Source organism: Meles meles, chromosome 17 (genome assembly GCF_922984935.1).
Source record: "Meles meles chromosome 17, mMelMel3.1 paternal haplotype, whole genome shotgun sequence".
Classification (NCBI taxonomy): Eukaryota; Metazoa; Chordata; class Mammalia; order Carnivora; family Mustelidae; genus Meles; species Meles meles.
This window is the reverse complement of record NC_060082.1, coordinates 59462922-59481920: the sequence shown is the minus strand read 5'-3', so window position 1 is coordinate 59481920 and position 18999 is coordinate 59462922. Positions and strand designations below refer to the sequence as shown.

Here is an 18999-nt window from a genome sequence, read left to right as displayed (position 1 = left end):
GGGAACTGGGGTCCCAAATCTCCAGTTTCATTCAGACATTCAACTCTCTAGACCGTATTCCCCAGGCTGGAGGTAAAGCCGAGGTGCTGGCCGTGAACGGTAACACACTTCCCTTCTGGCCACTGCGACAGGAGGAGAGCCAGCTGGAGGGATTCTGAGAAGGCTTTCTCCTCCTATGAAGAAGATTGCAAGATGCAATCTTCTTTTCGGACTGTTATACCTGGAAGGCGCATGGGGATTGTTTGCCTCCAATAGCCTAAAGGCAGAGCCTTGCACCAAGGAGAGGCAGAGCGTGAATAATGCACAAACTTGGGGCTTTGACGCTCTGCTGAGCTGATCATCCAAACCTGGAACCGGTCTCCCTAGGGATTTCTTATAATGTGAGATAATGTCCCTATTTGTATGCTACTTTGATTTGACTTTCTTATACGGCTGCCAAAAGCATCCCGACTCATCCATCTAAAAGGGCCCAGGGCTCCATCTGGCTTTGTGCATGGCTTTCTCCTACCGAGGCTCATAAGAGGTGCCAGACCCAACGTCTCCGCGTTTCTTAGCTCCGCCTCCTCGAGACAGGCCTTCTCCTTGCGATGTCACTGTAGCCGCAGCTGCTATCAGGGTACAGGTCCCTTGTTTGGAGCCAACAGAAAAGAACCTGTGTTCTGAGGTTTATCTTGACTAGATAGACCCACTAGGGAAACTTTCCCGTCCCTGAACTCAGCAGTAGCCACAAAATCGAATCTGCTAATTGGCTTCAGAGAGACTCTCCACTAGGGCTGCATATTGGAATTAACCGAAGGGTCTTAACAATGCGTATGAAACTGATCTCAAAAGTCTAGATACTGTATGATTCCCATTATGTGACATGGTAGAAAAGGCAAACTTACAGCAATAGTAAAAACAAACAAAACAACAACAAACAGTGGCTGTCAGGAATCTGTGGGGAGGAAGGGATGAATAGGGAGAGCACAGAAAATTCTTCTTTTTTTTAATATTTATTTAAATAATCTCTACACCCAGTGTGGGCTTGAACTCATGACCCTGAGATCAAGTGTTGCATGCTCTTCTGACATAGCCAGCCAGGCAAACCCCGCCTTTATAAATATTTAAATATCAGAAAGCTTTTTTTTTTTTTTAAGATTTTATTTATTTATTTGACAGAGAGAGATCACAAGTAGACAGGCAGGCAGAGAGAGAGAGAGAGAGAGAAGCAGGCTCGTTGCTGAGCAGAGCCCGATGCGGGGCTCGATCCCAGGACCCTGAGATCATGACCTGAGCCGAAGGCAGCGGCTTAACCCACTGAGCCACCCAGGTGCCCCAGAAAGCTTTTTTAAAAGATTTTATGTATTTGAGAGAGACAGAGATAGGGATAGAGACATCATCAGAGAGCACCAGCGCGGGGAGGGGCAGAGGGAGAAGCAGACTCTTCGCAGAGCAGGGAGCCCGACATGGGTCTCGATCCCAGGACTCCGAGATCATGACCTGGGCTGAAGGCAGAGGCTTGACTGACTGAGCCCTCCAGGCGCCCCTGAGTATCCGAAAGTTTTTAAGACAGTGAACCTACTCTGGATGATAGCAGGCTGATGGACACATGTCATTGTCCACTGTCCAAAGCCACCGGATGTGGACCACCAGAGCGAACCGTAGTGTAAGCTATCACCTCTGGTGATAAAATGAGGTGTCTGTTTAGGGTCCGCGACTCTGATGAATATTCCACTCTGGCGGAAGATGCTGATGAGAGGGGAAGCGATGGCGGGGGGCAGAGAAGGCACATTTGGGAGCTCTGTACTTTCCACTCAATTCTGCCATGAACCTAAACCTGCTCTAAAAAATAAAGCCCACTGGGGTTCCGGAGTGACTCAGTCGGTTAAGTGTCTGTCTTTGGCTCAGGTCAGGATCCTGGGGTCCTGGGATCGAGTCCCCACATCGGAGCCTGCTTCTCCCTCTCCCTCTGCTTCTCCCCCACACTCACGCTCTCTTGCTCTCTCTACCCTCTCTCTCGTCCTAACCATAACGATTAAACCGGAGTCTCTGGGCGCAGAATCTGTGTGCAGCCAGGATTGGGGACCACTGGTAAAACCAGCTGGAACCCATCCCTGGACCCGGGAGTAGGGTCAACCTTTAGCAAACTAATGGCCGAGACTGGGGAAGAGGGACGGTTCCCAAAGGAAACGTGGGATACTCTTACCAAGCAGCTTGAGAAATGAATGCTCGGTGGCAAACAAGCGTGTACCCGTGAGAGCCGAACGCCACTGTCAAGGACAACGTGCCCAGCTGGATTCCTATCCCAGGAGCTCACAGCTCTGGGATTTAAAAAGACCGTGTTCCTCCCTTTCTGGCTGCTGCTGACAGGCTTCTGTTTTGAATATGGAGATAAGCATCTCCGCCTGGGCTGCACATTTCCTTCCCAGGTGAGAGAAAGAGTCTTAACGTTCCTCCCTCCCGCCTCCTGCCACCCCCAGAGCCCCTGAGGGCGAAGGCGGAGACTAGGAGTGAAAGTCTAGGGCTCTGCTAGGAAAACAGAATAGTGAGTCGATCTGACTGCCCTTTCCAGGTACTCAGCACGGAGCACAGGCTTCTTACTAGTCCGATTCTGAACTGAAACCCCAGTTGCGGCGTCCAGGTCGATACCACTTCTCTGTCCGTAGATCCATCCATAATCGAAAAAGGAGACCATTGAGCAACGGCGCCCAGCCTCTGCGGGCTGGGGTCAAAGAGCTTGTTCCATTTGTGCAGAAGCGACCGGGCTTTTTAAGGGAGAACAAGGGGTGGGGGGTGCCTCAAGTGAAGAATGACAAAGGGTTGGTCAGTGGAAATGTGATCCGGCCAGTCAAGTCTGCGAGCTGACCATCCCGGCAGTGAGGAGTCTCTCCTCCCACACAGTCTGGGAGACTGAGCCAGCAGCTCCCGCGGATTCCACGTCAGAGGAATGGCTCTCAGGTCCTTGAGAAAGAGACTGGTCTGTCTGAGGAGCTATACAGACATCTCAAAGGGACAAAAGAGCAATTCACACTTGTAATCCCATTTTAGCACAAGTTCTAAGAAAGGCAGGTCAAGGGCCTGTCTTCAGGTGTTGGCCAGAACAAACAGCAAATTCTTCCCACGGCCCTGAGGTTTTCCAGACGGGAACTCCCAGGAGGGCTGCTTTGTCCCCGGGGCCCCAGCCTTAGGCACAGGCCAGGAGCTGAGTTCAAGGTTTCAAGTCTCCAAATACACATCAGTAGGGAGGAAGTAAAACTTTCACTATTTGCAGATGACATTTTACCCTATATAGAAAACTTGAAAGACTCCACCCAAAAAACTGCTAGAACTGCTTGAATGCAGTCCAGTCACAGGATACAAATTCTAGACACAGAAATCTGTTGCATTTCTGTGCACCAGTAACGAAGCTGCAGAAGGAAAAATTAAGACAATTCCATTCCCAGTTGCAGCCAATATAATAAGACACCTAGGAGTAAACCTAACCAAAGAGGTCAAAGAGGGTACTCTGAGAACAACAGAACACTCATGAAAGAAAGTGAACGTGACACAAAGAAATGGAAAGGCATCGCATGCCCATGGATTAGAAGAATATTGTCAAAATGTCTGTGCTATCCAAAGCAATCTGCACATTTAATGCAATTCCTATCAAAATACCAACAGCGTTTTTCACAGAACTAGAAAAAACGGTCCTAAAACTGATATGGACCCAAAAAGGACCCAAAATAGCCAAAGCCATCTTGACAAAGAAAAGCAAAGCCGGAGGCATCACAATTCCAGACTTTGAGTTATATTACAAAGCTGTAGTGATCAAAACAGTATGGTAAAGGCACCAAAAGAGACACATAGATCAATGGAAAAGAACAGAAAACCCAGAAACAAACGCACAAGTACTTGGCCAATTCGTCTTTGACAAAGCAGGAAAGAACATCCAATGGGAAAAGACCGTCTCTTCAACAAACGGTGTTGAGAACAGTGGTCAGCAACATGCAAAAGAATAAAACTGACGACTTTCTTACCCCATGCACAAGAATAAATTCAAAATGGATTAAAGACCTAAATGTGAGACCTGAGACCATAAAATCCTAGAAGAGAGCACAGGCAGGAATGTCTCTGCCATGGGCCATAGCAACATTTTTCCAGACATGTGTCCTGAGGCCAGGGAAACAAAAGAAAAAATAAACTATTGGAACTCAAAATAAAAAAGGTTTTGCACAGGTAGGGAAGTAATCAACAAAACTAAAAGGCAACCTATGGAATGGGGAAGAGATGTGCCAGTGGCTTATCTGATAAAGGGTTAGTATCCAAATATCTGAAGACCTTGTAACCCCAACACCTGAAAAGTAATCCAATTAAAAATTAATTTTAATCCAATTAAAAGACATGAAGGGACATTTCTCCAAAGAAAACATCCAGATGGCCAACAGATACTTCCAAACATGCCCATCACCACTCACCGTCAGGGAAATGCAAATCGGGACGATAGTGAGATTTCGCCTCACACCTGTCAGAACCACTAAAATCAACAACGCAAGAAACAACAGGTGTTGGTGAGGATGTGGAGAAATAGGAAGACTCGTGCAGTGTTGGTGGGAATGAAACCCGTGCAGCCACTGTGGAGAACAATATGGGGGTTCCTCAAAATGTTACAAATAGAACTACCCTACATTCCAGGAATTTCACTACTGGATATTTACCCAAAGAGTACAAGGACACAAATTCAGAGGGATACATGCACCCTATGTGTGTAGCAGCATTATTTACAATGGCCAAGATATGGAAGCAGCCCAAGTGAGGGGAGGTGGGAGGGAACTGGGTGGTGTATGGACGCGTAGAGTCACTACACTGATCACCTGAAGTTAACATGTCACTGCTGTGCTAACTAACCGGAATTAAAAGTAATAAAAAAATAAACCTGTCATGGTGGTTTGTCACAAATAGTACGATTCCATTGATATGATAGAGTCAAATTCAGAGAGACAAAACGCAGAATAGTGTTGCCAGGTTTTCGGGGAAGCGAGGGCAGGGAAAGTCATTGTTTAATGGGCACAGAATTTCACTTTTCCAAAATGGAAAGAGTTCTGGACTGGGTGATATTGATAACTAGGAAACATGAACGTGCGTAATACCACTGAATGCAGAAAGAGTTAAGATGGTCAATATTATGTGTATTTTACTACAATTAAAAATAATTTTTTAAAATGATTCAACTCATGTAGTAGTGGTCAGAAATATATTGTATAAAGGCAAAGTAAGGTCTACCTGAACCCGTGGAAATCAGACTGGGGTGGAGGGCATCTTAAATCTCACTGCGCTCCCTTGTGGGGCATGCCTAGTCCTCTATACATTCCTTGGAGCCCCTGGCAGAGGGAAGCTTCTGGAACACTGAGCACATTGGCCTATTCACAGAGCTGAGGCTCCTCCTCTTGGGCTCATCAAGGGTGACCGAAATATACAGTGCCCCACCCCTTCTCTTTCACCATCTGGAACTCTCTTTTCCAAGAACCCCGAGCACTGCGGATCGTCCCAGTAAGACCCAGTCCCACCACGAGCTGTCCTCTTTGCTGGCCGCCACCGCCCAGAGCTCAGAGTGTGGGACTGCTCAGGAGGCTGAGGTCCTTCCCCAGAGACACATGGAGGGTTTGGGGATTGCACCAGAAGACCACCCAAAATGGCCAGCTAATGAAAAACTGTGTTTCTGGTGATTGGCTTCCTGCCTGGAGGAGGATGGATATAAGAGGAAGAACGAGTCACATGCTGGTGGGACTCCAGTCCCAGAAGATCAGAAGTACAAATAGTTACCATGAAAAAGTCAAGTTCCTGAGCAGTGGGAGTGGGGTCCCTAATGGGGTGTCACGGGCAGATACTCCTTCCCAACCCCAGGAGGGAGCATGAGCACCCAAAGGCCATTGTTTCTGCTGAATCTGGTCGTTGATAGGAGATACCAACCCACAGCCCAGCAAATCTAGGCAAAGCTACCCCTCTCTTGGCCTGGGAGGGATCCATGATGGCCCATGGCCAGGAGGCTCCGATCACAGGCAGGCAGCATTACCAAAAACATGTGGCATTGGGTGGATACCAGAGGACGCCCATTACACCACCAGTGATTCTCTGACACACGGACGTTATGCCCCGTGCCTGTACATAGAGTTGCTGTGTGTGTTCGTGGAGATGAACCCAGCACAGTCTAGACCAATTTCCCTCGCCTCCTGAAAAGGGAAGTATGGTGGGGCAGTGGACAGTCGGTCAAAACAAAAAGGCTAAGCCACAGCCGAATCATGGCTCAGACAGAATTCACTGTGCATTAAGGCAGCTCTTGCTTTTCTGAAAGGAGCCCAGGAAACACAACCTGTGTATTACACAACAGCGCCCGCTTTCCCGGGTCGGAGGATTCAGTGATCTGGTTTCTCCTTTTTTGCTTTGATTTTTTGTTTTAAGATTTTATTTATTTGAGGGGTTCGGGATTCGATCCCAGGACTCTGGGATCATGACCTGAGCCCAACGACAGACGCCTAACAGACTGAGCCACCTAGGCATTGGTGTTTGTCCTTTTCTAAGTCCCTCATCTTGAACCTCTCCAAGCAAGGCCGTTTTCACTGGGCTGTTCCTACAGAACAGGTTTTAATTCGGGCTTCTTGGGATCCTTGTCTAATCGGCTAGAGAGAAGCGGGGGTAGGGGTGTGGTGGGTGGGGACTGCTTTCCCTACACACAGGGAGGCTGGCTACCTGGCTTAATGGCTTTCCCCTTGAAAACGCATCCCCTTATGGCAGCCCTACAGAATAATTCAAGCTGTGGGGACAAGGGCAGGAATGAAGAGGTCAGTGAAGTTCAAAATGCACCTGATCTCAATTACAGAGTCCTGTCCCCAGCTTTCTGACCCATGCCTCGTTCTCTCTGCCCTTCTCAGGCCGGCCCACTGGTCTCTCACTACAATGCACGGGACAGGGGTGGTGATCCTCGGCACTTCCTTTCCTTGAAGGGAGTGACGATCTAGGTCAAGGGCACCAGGAGACCCCTGCGAGGGATCAGGAGCTCAGGGGCCACTTCCGCATCAAGCCAGAGCCTCTGGACCCATTGCTGGGTGCTCCTGGCTTGCTGGTTGAAAGGGCAGTTTCCGGGTGGGGGGAGGGGGCATGGCGGGAGGGAGGGCCGCAGGTGTGGACAGTGATCCGGGACTAGCTCCCAGGAGAGGCCAGTGTAACAGTTGAGTAAGTACCCTGACCGCGTTAGCTCTTTCTTTGCAGAAAGTGCTCCGAGCACTTTTGCTTCTAATATTTGACTTCCGTCCTCACAAGCCTGTGGAGAGTATCATTAGCTGGCTTTTATTGATGAGGCACAGGAAGAAATTAAAGACCCATCCAGGGGTCCCCCAGATTCCTCGGATTCCTCCTCACCCTGTGCTCTTTTATCTCCAAGGCTGGTTTTCAAAGTCCCTGCAGGCAAAGCCCAAACCTCGGTTCTAATGTTGGCTTAGGTCGGAGCTCACAAATGCCTGGAAACAAAAGATAAAAGCAGAGTTGGAGCACTTGGATGTGGGGTGAGGAGCTCAGCAATCCGCTTACACAAACGGATGCTTAATCCACACACTGACGACAACTGCGGCTCTCAACCCTTCCCCTTGGGGGTGTCCGGCCGCGAAGGAGCAGCAGAGGGGGGTGTGGGGCTCCTAGAGGGTGCAAGACCTGGGGGGGGGGGGGTACTGGGGGGCTGGTGCTTGGGAAGGTGCAGGGCCCCAGGGGGTACGAAGCCCCTGGAGGAGACAAGGCTCCGGTGGGGTACGGGCCCCCGCCAGCTCCTCCAGGGCTTCCCACCGCCTCGAGGCCTGAGGCCCTGCAGCCTGGAGACGCGAAGGACGAAGGACGGGTCCTTCCCGTCGGTGAACGCCCGCGCGGGGGACGCCCACCCCAAAGAGTCCGCGCGGTCTTTCATTCACAGGACGTCGGGTTTATTTTTCTTTCTCGCCTTTGTCCAACCAAACCAAACCGAAGCTCTGGGGCGCCCGGGGTAGGGGGTGGGGGGCGGCGGGGGCCCGGGGACCCGGCGGCCGCCCGCGGCCTAGTCGCCGGCCGGCGCGCGCTCCAGCACCAGCAGCGGGATCTCCTCCAGCCGCTCGGGCCGCTCGCCGCGCCGCAGGTAGCGCCTCCTCCACGCCGCCAGCCGCTGCAGCAGCCTCTGCAGGCGCGGGTGGGCCCACAGGCCGCGCTCCGGAGCCGCCCGGCCCCGCGCGCGCTTGGCCTTCTTCCTGCGCCCGCCGCGGGCCGCGCCGCGCCGGAACAGCCGCCGCCAGCACCAGCAGCCCGCGCCGCCGTCGCCCGCGTCCCCGCGCTTCAGGCGCGCCGCACCCTCCGCCAGCCCGAGCTGCGCGCCCCCGCGCCGGGCCCCGCCGGGCCGCACGTCCGCCATGCCGCGCCCTCGCCGCCGCTCGCACGCGGCCTCCGCACGCGCCCTGGGGCCACCTCTCGGCCGAGGGGTCCTGGCCGCCGCCTCCCGGGGGTCGCCGCCGCCTGCGCTCCGGCTCGGGTCTGCGGTCTCCGGGGAAACCCGAACGCTGACCCCACAATGCCCCGCACGGCCGTCCTCGCCCCCCATCCCCCTCCCCGGGGCCGAGCGTGGCCCCCACGCCGGGGGCTCTCTCGGGCCGCGAAGGGGGTCCGTGGGCCGAGGCTCTGGTGGCTGATCCGCGGCCTGGCCTCGGACAGGCGGCACCGGCTCCAGGACCTGTCCCGGGTCCATGCACCCGTCCCCGCACCCCCGGCCCTGGACCCCCACATTAAGCACGCGCACGGCCCCCACCGGATCCCAGCTTGGATGTCAGCCCCAGGCCTGGGTTGCCCTTGAGGCTGGTCGTTTTGGGGGGACTGGTCTCGGGGCTTCTGTAGCTTTCCAGCAGCGGGGAACCGGAGTTTCAGGAAAGACCTCAGCATCTGATACTCCTCATCGGACCTCTTCTTGTGGGATGATGATCGATTTTTTTTTCCAGGATTTTTTCCTGATTGCAGACGTAAGATTTTTGTGTGTGTGGAAAAAATCGAAAAACACAAATACAACAAAGAAAACATCTTTTGGGGCACCTGGCTGGCTCAGTCGGTTAGGCATCTGCCTTCAGCTCCCTGGGATGGAGCCCCCTTCTCTCTGGCTCTGCTCCGCCGGGAGCCTGCTTCTCCCTCTGCCATTCCCCCTGCTTGGCGCTCTCTGCCTCTCTCTCGCAAATAAATAAAATATTTTTTTAAAAAAAAAGAAAATGTCTTTTTCCTGCTCTCCTATATAAATTTTTGCACTTGTCAATTTCTCAAATTCAAGGGAGGAGAGGGAAAAAGAACAGTAAGCTAGCATCTGTCGTGTTCTTTATGTCCTAAGCACTCCACCTAGCATTCTATATTTTTCTCATTTTGTTGTTTTGATTTAGTTTTTTGGTTGTTTTTTGTTGTTGTTTTGGTTTGGTTTGGTTTGGTTTTTGTGTGGTTTGGTTGTTTTTTGGTTTGGTTGGTTGTGCTCTTGGTAGCCCAACAAGTAAGTGATCAAGCTCTGGAATAATAAGCCTGACTTTGACTTCTGGCTCCGACATTCACCAGCTTTAACTTTGGGCAAGTTACTTGACCTCTCAGCGCCTCACCTTACCCACCCGTACAACTGAGGTAGTAGCAATCCTACCTCTGGGAGGGTGTTGTGAGAATTACGTGAGATAATACAGAGAGAGTATTTGGTATACACTGGGCACATAGTAAGTGCATGTGAGTCGATTATTACACAATCTTAACCACAACTCAAGTGAAGTGTTTCCCAAGTGGATACTCGCATTGTGCTGATGGAGCAAAGTAAAGCCTAAAGAGGTAAAAATCCCTGACCTGGGAAAACATAGCTTGTAAGTTAAGGAAAAGGATTTGAACCCTGGATTCTTTGAGCCCCGGGATATGAAATGACCATCCCGCTGCTGAGTGCTCGGCTACTCGCCTTAGCAGTTCCGTGTCCCTCCTTCTAATACACCCATCGTCCCAAATGTCCACAGCCCATGGGTAAGGGTCAGCATTTAATGTTTGTGTAGACTCCGGGTGCAGAAAACAGGAGGAAAAAGTCCCCAGCTGTCCAGTCCTTATTTCTAGCAATGTTTTCAGTTCACAGTCATATGGACTGAAGCCTTTTAGTCCCCTCGGCCCCTGAGCATATCCTGACATGGCCTTTGTTTGCCCTCTTCCCTCTGTGAGACGGCACAGAGCCCACCTTTGTTTTATTTGCTCCTTCCAGGGTTTTCCACGGGTGCCTCCTTCTTATATTCAGGTTGTGCGAGCTTTCTGCTGCCTGCACCACAAAGTCAAGTCCAAGGTCAATCCTGACTGACAGATGCAGCTAAAGAAACAAGCCCCGAGTCAGGCGGATCATGTACGTGGACAGTGAAAGCGGAATGAGCCAGAGATACCAGATCCCCACAGACACCCCGTGCTCAGGACAACCCTGAAAGGAAAGGGACCTGGGGACTCCAACATCAGTGTTGGGACCCCCTGTTGCTGAGGTTGCTGCAGCTGGTGTCCAGTGAGCATCTGTGCTCTGGGTGGGGGAGCGGGGAGGAAAGGACAGACAGCCTCACGCATCATCAGAAGCCGAGAGGTGATGTGGAACTGTCTAGAGCAGCCTTCCGGGCAGCTAGGAGGCAAGGGATGGCTCCAACAACTCCACAAGCTTCCCGGCCCTCCTTCCCGGCCCTCCCTCCCGGGCCTCCTTCCCGGCCCTCCCTCCCGGGCCTCCTTCCCAGGCCTCCTCTTCTGCGACATTACCAAGGGTTCTGTCAAGACCTGGATTCAGCTGTCATTCAAGCCTGGCTTATGAGGCCCGTGTGGATGTGTACTGGGACCCCGCAGGCACCATGACAGGACCTTCACCTGCACAGACCAATTCACGGGCTTCCTGACTCTCTTTCTGGCCATCACGGACTAAATTGTGTCCCCTGAACAGTCCTGTGTTGAAGTCCTCACCCCTAGAAGTTCAGGATGTGAAGATGGGGCCCAAGGAAGTAATTCAGTTTAAGCGAGGCCTTGAGGGTGACCCTAATTCACTATGACACTATGGCTAGTGTCCTTATAAGAAGAGCAGGACACCGGACGCCTGGGTGGCCCAGTGGTTTAAGCCGCTGCCTTCGGCTCAGGTCATGATCTCAGGATCCTGGGATCGAGTCCCGCAATGGGCTCTCTGCTTGGCAGGGCCTGCTTCCCTCTCACTCTCTCTGCCTGCCTCTCTGCCTACTTGTGATCTCTCTCTGTCAAATAAATAAATAAAATCTTTAAAAAAAAAAAAAAAGAAGAAGAAGAGCAGGACACCGACGCAGAGGGAAGATGATGTGAAGACACAGGACAAGGTAGTCAACCTACCAGCCAAAGAGAAAGGTCTCAGAAGAAACCAAACGTGCCAACACTTTGATCTTGGACTCTTGGGCGACAGAATTGTGAGAAAATCAATTTCTGGTGGCTGACCCACGCAGTGCGGCATTTTATTACGATAGCCCTATTAAATGACCCCGGCTCGCTGGCTTTGCCTCCCGTTTTATTTTGCCATAAAGCCCTCCATGCCCTCCCTTCTCACAAGAGGCACTTTCTTGGCACCCCAGCGCTCAGGTTCCCCAAGGTACCTTCTAGGGGTGCTCTCTGTACAGCTCTGACCAGGAAACCAGGGAAGATCTGGGCAACCTCAGACAAAGCAGCGGGCCTGTCTTAGAGATTGGAGTTTTCTGACACCTGTCGCCATCCACAGCTGCTTGGGTTAGCCCTGGGGGACCCTGGGTCTAGCGTTGCCAGAAGAAATACAGGTAACCCAGTAGAATCTGAATTTCAGGTAAAGAACAACGCTGGATTATAGGTATATCCCAAATACCGCATAGGCATACCGACACTAGAAATTATTTAACTGGTCATTTGTATTTCTATTCACTACCTCACCAGGGTCCTGGGGAGGGTCAAGGGCACACTGCCTAAAAGGCTCTCTGGGGCTGGTTCTCCTCCAGGTCCCTCAAGAGATCTTCAAAACTGGCCAGAGGCTGGAGCACTGTCCACATTCCCCAGCCCCAAGCAGGAGCAGCTTATGGGAACCCCCTTTCTTCCCTCTAAGATTTGGTACCCCCAAATCCAGAAAAAGGGATAGCACCACTAAGAGCATAACGTGTGGGCCATACAGCCTCAACAGAATTAGCAAAATGGCCTTGAGTATGATACAGACCTGTCTCTCTGCCTCATGTCCCACTGGAGTGTGGGAATACTATTCCTACCTGTCGTCACTGTGACAAGCAAGGAGACAGGCATGTGTGTCCTTAGACGGCGCCCGACACAAAACCAGTGCTCGATAAATGTTGCTCTGCCGTCCTAAAATCCTCTCCATTTTGGCCAGTTTGCACCTCCTGTCCCAAGCACTCTCGGCACACACAGTTCTCCTGACCGAGTCCCATCAGTGCCTCTGTTTCTGGAGCCCCAGAGCTAATGACAAGCTCTGTGAGCTCAAACTCCTGGAAACCTTCCCAGGAAAATGTGGCATGCAGAGACACGAGATGGGAGAAAACAGATGGCTTTGGTTTTCGTGAAGCATGGACAGTGAAAGGTCAGGTAGCTCTGCGGGAGCGAGCGCGGTGCCAGGAGGACCCAACCCATAAGACCTCTTGCTCACGTCTCTAGCCAGCTCCCCCGCCTCACGCACCTGCTGCCTGTGCAGCCAGGAACAGGTGGAGCAGCGCCAGCCAAGCCCTAGGCTTGGAAGATAAAGGCGGCATCCGGTTCCATCAAGGCTGAGCCTGTGACATCACCCCTATATATGAAAGGTGACACGTTTATAAGCAGACACGTGAACTGGGAGAGCGAGATCACCTAGGGCAACACCCGCCATTACCCAGATAACTTTAACTTTAAGATTTTATTTATTTATTTGAGAGAGAGAGAGAAAGAACGTGAGCATATGAGCTGGCAGTGCAGGGATCCCAACGCGGGGCTCGATCCCAGGACCCTAAGATCATGACCTGAGCCCAAGGCAGCTGCTTAACCGACGGAGTCACCCAGGTGCCAGTGGAGCGTGGAATCTGAGCAAAACAGAACAGACTCATCTCTTCTCTTTCTGGATATGGCCTTCCTTCTAGTATACAGACGACAAGGTGACTATTTCGCAATTGTTCTTTAATTTAAGAACCAAATGTTTTCCCCAGATATTTTAAGATAAAATTTGATGAAATAAGTGCATCCTAGGAAAAGCCTGGTTCCCATATCAGGAAAGCCAATTCCGCCCCCAAGGACATTGGCTAATTGCACCCTTGAATGTTTGTGTCCAATTATAGTAACAACAAGGGAACAATCTCTAGATTCTCTCCCCTTTATCGTGTGTGGGTGGATCCTAACCTCAGCGTGTCAAGGCTACTGAAATATCAGCGCAACCTTGAAGTCACACAGGGCCTCCCCTAGGGAGACCCCCCCAAACCATGGCCTGTGGAAATCCAAAGCTTCCCCCTCCCAGATTTCTGCTAATTCTTTGTCTCTGTATATGTACACGTCTCTCTCTCTGACTTTCACAAAACCCCTTACCACTTGAAGCATGAAACATTCTGAAATTCATAGACTTTCATGGCAATTTCAGACACAGAGATGGATAAGGGGCTCACGGTGTAAAAATACAAATGACTTCCATAAGGACAACAGTAAGGACATGTTGCTCAGGATTTTTACCTCTAACCTCAGTGGCCTACCCTGACCCAACCCAGCCTTCTCATCCTGCCTGGCTCTTCTCCACCCCGCCACTCTCTCCTCTCCATGTCCCTTTCCTCCTTCTTCAAAGAAGAAAGACAAAATCCCTGCCTTGTTCATGGCAAAGGAGTTTTCTACTGATATATTGACTCTTGGGGACAACTGACTTCAGAAACTTACCTACCCCAATCAGCTTGATATTTTCCTTAAAGAGAGATATTTCCACCTAAAAAGAATACCTTATCATCTTCTTACCTGAAGTATATTTCTTTTTTAAAGTAGGCTCCACACCCAGCGTGGAGCCCAATGTGGGGCTTGAACTCACAACCCTGAGGTCAAGACCTGAGCTGAAATCATAGATGGACATTTAGCCAGCTGAGCCACCCAGGGTCCCCATGAAGTACATTTCTATTATTATAATGTAGACCTTCGAAACTTCCCTGTGGGATCAGAGGTGGTGGGTGGGTAAGTGAAGAAGGAGGAGGAAAACTTTGAATCAATATCATCACTGTCACCGTTATTACTCTCATCGCCATCCCCATCACCATCATTATTAGCACCAAGACCACCATCACCATCATCACCAGCAGGACCGTCATCATCATCACCATCATCATTACCGTCATCATCATCATCATTAGCACCATCATCGTCATCATCACCACATCATCATCATCACCATCACCATCATCACCATCATCACCATCATCACCATTATCTCCACCACCATCATCATCTCCACCATCATCACCATCATCATCATCATCTCCACCATCATCATCATCACCATCACCATCACTACCAACACCATCATCTCTATCACCATCATCACCATCATCACCATCATCACCATTATCTCCACCACCATCATCATCTCCACCATCATCACCATCATCATCATCATCTCCACCATCATCATCATCACCATCACCATCACTACGAACACCATCATCTCCATCACCATCATCACCATCATCACCATTATCTCCACCACCATCATCATCTCCACCATCATCACCATCATCATCATCATCTCCACCATCATCATCATCACCATCACCATCACTACCAACACCATCATCTCCATCACCATCATCACCATCATCACCATTATCTCCACCACCATCATCATCTCCACCATCATCATCACCATCATCACCATCACCATCATCTCCACCACCATCATCATCTCCACCATCATCACCATCATCACCATCATCACCATCTCCACCACCATCACCGTCACTACCAGTCAGTGGCTCCGGCCATTACACTGAAATAGAAGGGCGTAACACGCTTGATGTCATTTCCGTGTCACGCCAGGCCCTGAGGCAAAAGAAACGACACCCCATTTCACAGGCAAGGACACTTGATGTGTAAACGGCTGCTGAAGGCGCTAGAGCTAAGCAGAGACAGTAGGTTAAAGCAGGAAGAGGCCGCAAGCACAGCTCCCGCCTGATGACTTGATCAGGACTTGGGCTTGCCCTTTAGATGGAAAACCAGGAACCACCAGGAAGAGCGGAAGGGGTGCTGGAAGATTCGAACCAGGCAAAGATATATGATTTTTGTGCAAGAAGGACCTTTTATATTGTTCTTGGAGAAGGCCAAAATACAGCTGGATGTTGCCTTGTGTCGGGAAATAGAAGGCCCTGGCCTCGTGGAGACAGGGAGCTTGGAGGAAGGGGCCCAGGACAACGCTGCAGCAGGTTTCTGGGAAGAGAATTCGGTTGTTTTAAACCAGGACGTGCAAAGGAACCAGCTGTTTGCTTGTTATTCACCTTCACTATTGTGCGTTCGGTGACCTACAGTTCGCAAACATAATTTTGTACACTCTGAGTTCTTTCTGTGGCTTATTAATATCAGTTCCTTTGCTCGCCTTGTAATGTTCTTTTAGATGATGTCAGTCTACTTAATTTTCAATAAAGAAGATAGAGAAAGAGGAGATTTTTTAAAAAAATAGTTACTAAGACTGTTAAATGGGAATTATGTACAAATTATATCCATGCCAGGGTATGACCAAGGGAATCTGAGCGAATTTCTACAGGAAAGGTGAAGTTCAGAGAGAAGAGGTCTGTGACACGGACACAGCCGCCCTCCTCTACCCTCTGTCCTGAGTTCTCCACTTGGAACTTTGAGGGTGGGTGTCTGGGGGGCTCAGTCAGTTAAGCATCTGCCTTTGGCTCAGGTCATGATCCCGGAGTCCTGGGGTCGAGTCCCATGTCGGGCTTCCTGTGCAGTGGGGAGTCTGCTTCTCCTTCTGCCCCTCTCCCTGCTTGTGCTCTCTCTCTCTCACTCTCTCTCTCTCAAATAAAGAAATAAATCAAATATCTAGGAACAAAAGAGGGAGAATGGGTAGATGAAGCAAGTCTGGCAAAATGTTGGTGATTGTTAAAGCTGAGGTGAGGGGTCCCTGGGGTTGTTATACTCCCTGTTGTTTTGCACATCTGGAATATTTCAAAGGAAAAACCTTTGGAGAGGTACAGAGAGTTTGTCACTGTGGTCCCTGCTGCAGTGTGGTGGGGGACAGGACAACTTGTCAGGTAATTTGAACCGAAGTTTGAAAACACCCGAGTTTCAACTCTGAGCACTTTGCAGGGGCAAGTGAGATGTGCCTGGGACACTGACCTAGACTGTCACCTAATTTGGAAGGTAGAAACCTCAAAGACCAAAGGACATCCCAAGAGGCAAGATCTCAGAGGAGGGGCACGTGCCCCACGTTTTTACCACAGAAGGGCAGGGCAAGCCAAGCCAGCCGATTGGTAAGTCTTTCCAGAAACCCAGGGGACAACGTTCTCACTCTCCTTGGCATTTCTAAATCACAAAATTAAAATGATTATCATGAGGTCGGGTTACTTTCTGTCCGTGTCTCAGTTTCCACACCTGGGAAAAAACTGGAGATAACAGGATGGGGACACCCAAGTCTGCTCGCTGCCCAGAACGGCTCTGGGAGAGAACCAGGTTGACGAATCAGCAAAATGGGGCATAATGACAGACACACAACTCCCTAGGTACCGTCCCCCATCCTTGGCACCAAAGACTTTGCTGCCGATGTCACGTGGAGGACGAGGACTTGGCTGGCATGAAGCTGTCGGAAACCCCAGAGTAGCCGGGCGTGAAGTGGGGGGACTCCAAGGGCAGGGGTGGAGCCCTGGTAACGCGGACAAGCAGTCCATATTCCGACCTCGGCCTTGCTCGAAGAGCAGGCAGACGGCTGCATTTACTTTGGCAAATGTTTTACTTAAGGGAGCCCAAAATATTTGTTTCAGTCCAGATTCCAGACGAGGTCCCGGGAGATGGAGAGGACTATTTGTCCCACGGACTCTTCCTCGTCTGAGCCTTGCCCCAGGCTCCAGCCCTCACGTTAAAGGACCCTGCTCCTCTCCCATGGCAGGCTAGACCCAAACTGCCTCCCAGAAATGGTCTCCCCCAAGAACTGGAATCTGGATGGTTTCTGGTTACACATGTGTGGGGGCACAGGACCCGGAAAGTCGTGTCAATTTCAGGGGTGAGGACACCATCATACTGATCTTTTATATATATATATATATATAAATATATATATATATATATATAATGTGGAGGTATCTATCTATCCCTTTGATGTATTCAAAACCCTTTCCAGGGGTGCTGGATGACACTGTCGGTTAAGCATCTGCCTTCGACTTGGGTCATGATCCTGGGATCTTGGGATCCAGGCCCGCATCAGGCTCCCTGTGCAGAGTGGAGTCTGCTTCTCCTTCTGCCTCTGTCCCTCCCCTTGCTCATGCTCTCTCCTTCTCTCTCAAAATAAATAAATAAAATGCTTCCCAAAAAACAAAAAACCCTCTCCAGCAAGAAATACTCATTCTGTTGGCTACGACAAAGATTTTTCGACAGCCGTGAGAAACCACGTCTCAAGGTCCTACAGTAATTCACTAGAAAATCAAACTGGAATTTGGATTTCTCAGATCCAAAGTCAGCTCAGGCCCTGTGAATAAGAATAGCTACCTCCCCTGGCATGACATATACACGGCTTCAGTCACCCCGATAATGTGAAGGGCCAGCGGCCGGAAGTACCCGGCAGCACTAGGACCTGAAAATCCAGGAGGGGGGCTGCGGGGCATCCAAACAGTCAGCATCCAACAGAAAATTGCCAACCCATGAAATCACTGAACCCAGCCCGCCTTCCAAATTACGTGTATTTTAGGTGATGAATGTAATCTTCAGCTCTATTTTTAGCTCTCCCATCCTACAAAAGCAATTGTAAGAAGAGAGAAAAATCTCTGCGGCAGAATTACCAGTGAACCTCTCACCTGGTGTCTCCAGGCAGAAACGCTACACTGTCTCAGGGCACGCTGTTGTATTTTTGGAAGGTAACACAAATAGATTCCTAAACTCTTGATAGTAGAATCGGTAACACTTTGTAATTGGAATGTTCCCCAAGGTCGGTAAAAAATAAAAACCCCAACCCTTCCTCTTTTTCAGGCAGGAAGTTAGTGGGAAGTCTGAAACAAGGAAGGACTGGTTTTCTTTAGCATCCAAAGGTAGGCAGTGGGGCCAGAACAAGGTTGACAACAGAGGTTCGTGTTGGTGGCTTTGATGTCTATAAGGGAGGCACCAAATTCCTGTCTCCAGGCAACGTGAGGGGATCCGTCTCACAAGCAGACACAATCCTCTGGGGTCTCCTTAAAATCAGCTCGACCAGGGCTGAATTTCTCCTTCCCCTCCAGCATCATCAACACAGAACGGATGGAGATAATCTGTGACCGAGGTCAACCAGCTGAAAGTCAAGATGCAGGGACCACAGTCACCAGGGTCCACAGAGAACCTGATCCCGGGCCGGACGGAACTGGGAGGGGTCGCCCCTGCAGCAGGACCCCGGACAAGACCCCAGCCCTGCAGAAGCATCACAAGGACCGTTGGGAGCAAAGCGCTTGTTCTCAAGTCATGTCTCTGCCACCGGCCAGGGACGAGTGCCTGCTGTTTTCTGAGCCTCACTTCTCCATCTGCAACACGGGGATTATTATAGGATCATCTTCAAAAGTGAGAGAATCGAGTGGGAAACATGAAAGTATTTGGGAAGTGCAATAAACTGTGAGACACGAATTCATGAGGACCCTGAGGTCTGCTGTGACCCATTAGTCCCCAGCGCGGGGTCTTTCGGGCAGGAAGTACTTAACCAATATTTCTGGACAATATTGTTAAGATTATTTTAAGGTGTGCTGATCCCCCTCCCCAGCCCCCAGCGGTGGACCCTGAAATGAAAGAGAGCACAAGTAGGGGAATGTAGGCAGGGGGAATGCCCTCTGCCCTTTGGCGGGGGCTGGAGGTCCCCGGGGG

At 50.6% G+C, this 18999-nt stretch overlaps 1 protein-coding gene across 1 annotated transcript; it reads right to left on the bottom strand.

The window, feature by feature from the left end:
• Positions 1–8032: 8032 nt before the first annotated feature.
• LOC123927633 (uncharacterized LOC122455338 homolog) lies at positions 8033–8380 on the bottom strand. The gene has a single exon (XM_045982307.1). It carries the CDS (start codon positions 8378–8380, stop codon positions 8033–8035), a length of 348 nt encoding a protein of 115 aa, XP_045838263.1.
• Between the last annotated feature and the right edge of the window lie 10619 nt (positions 8381–18999).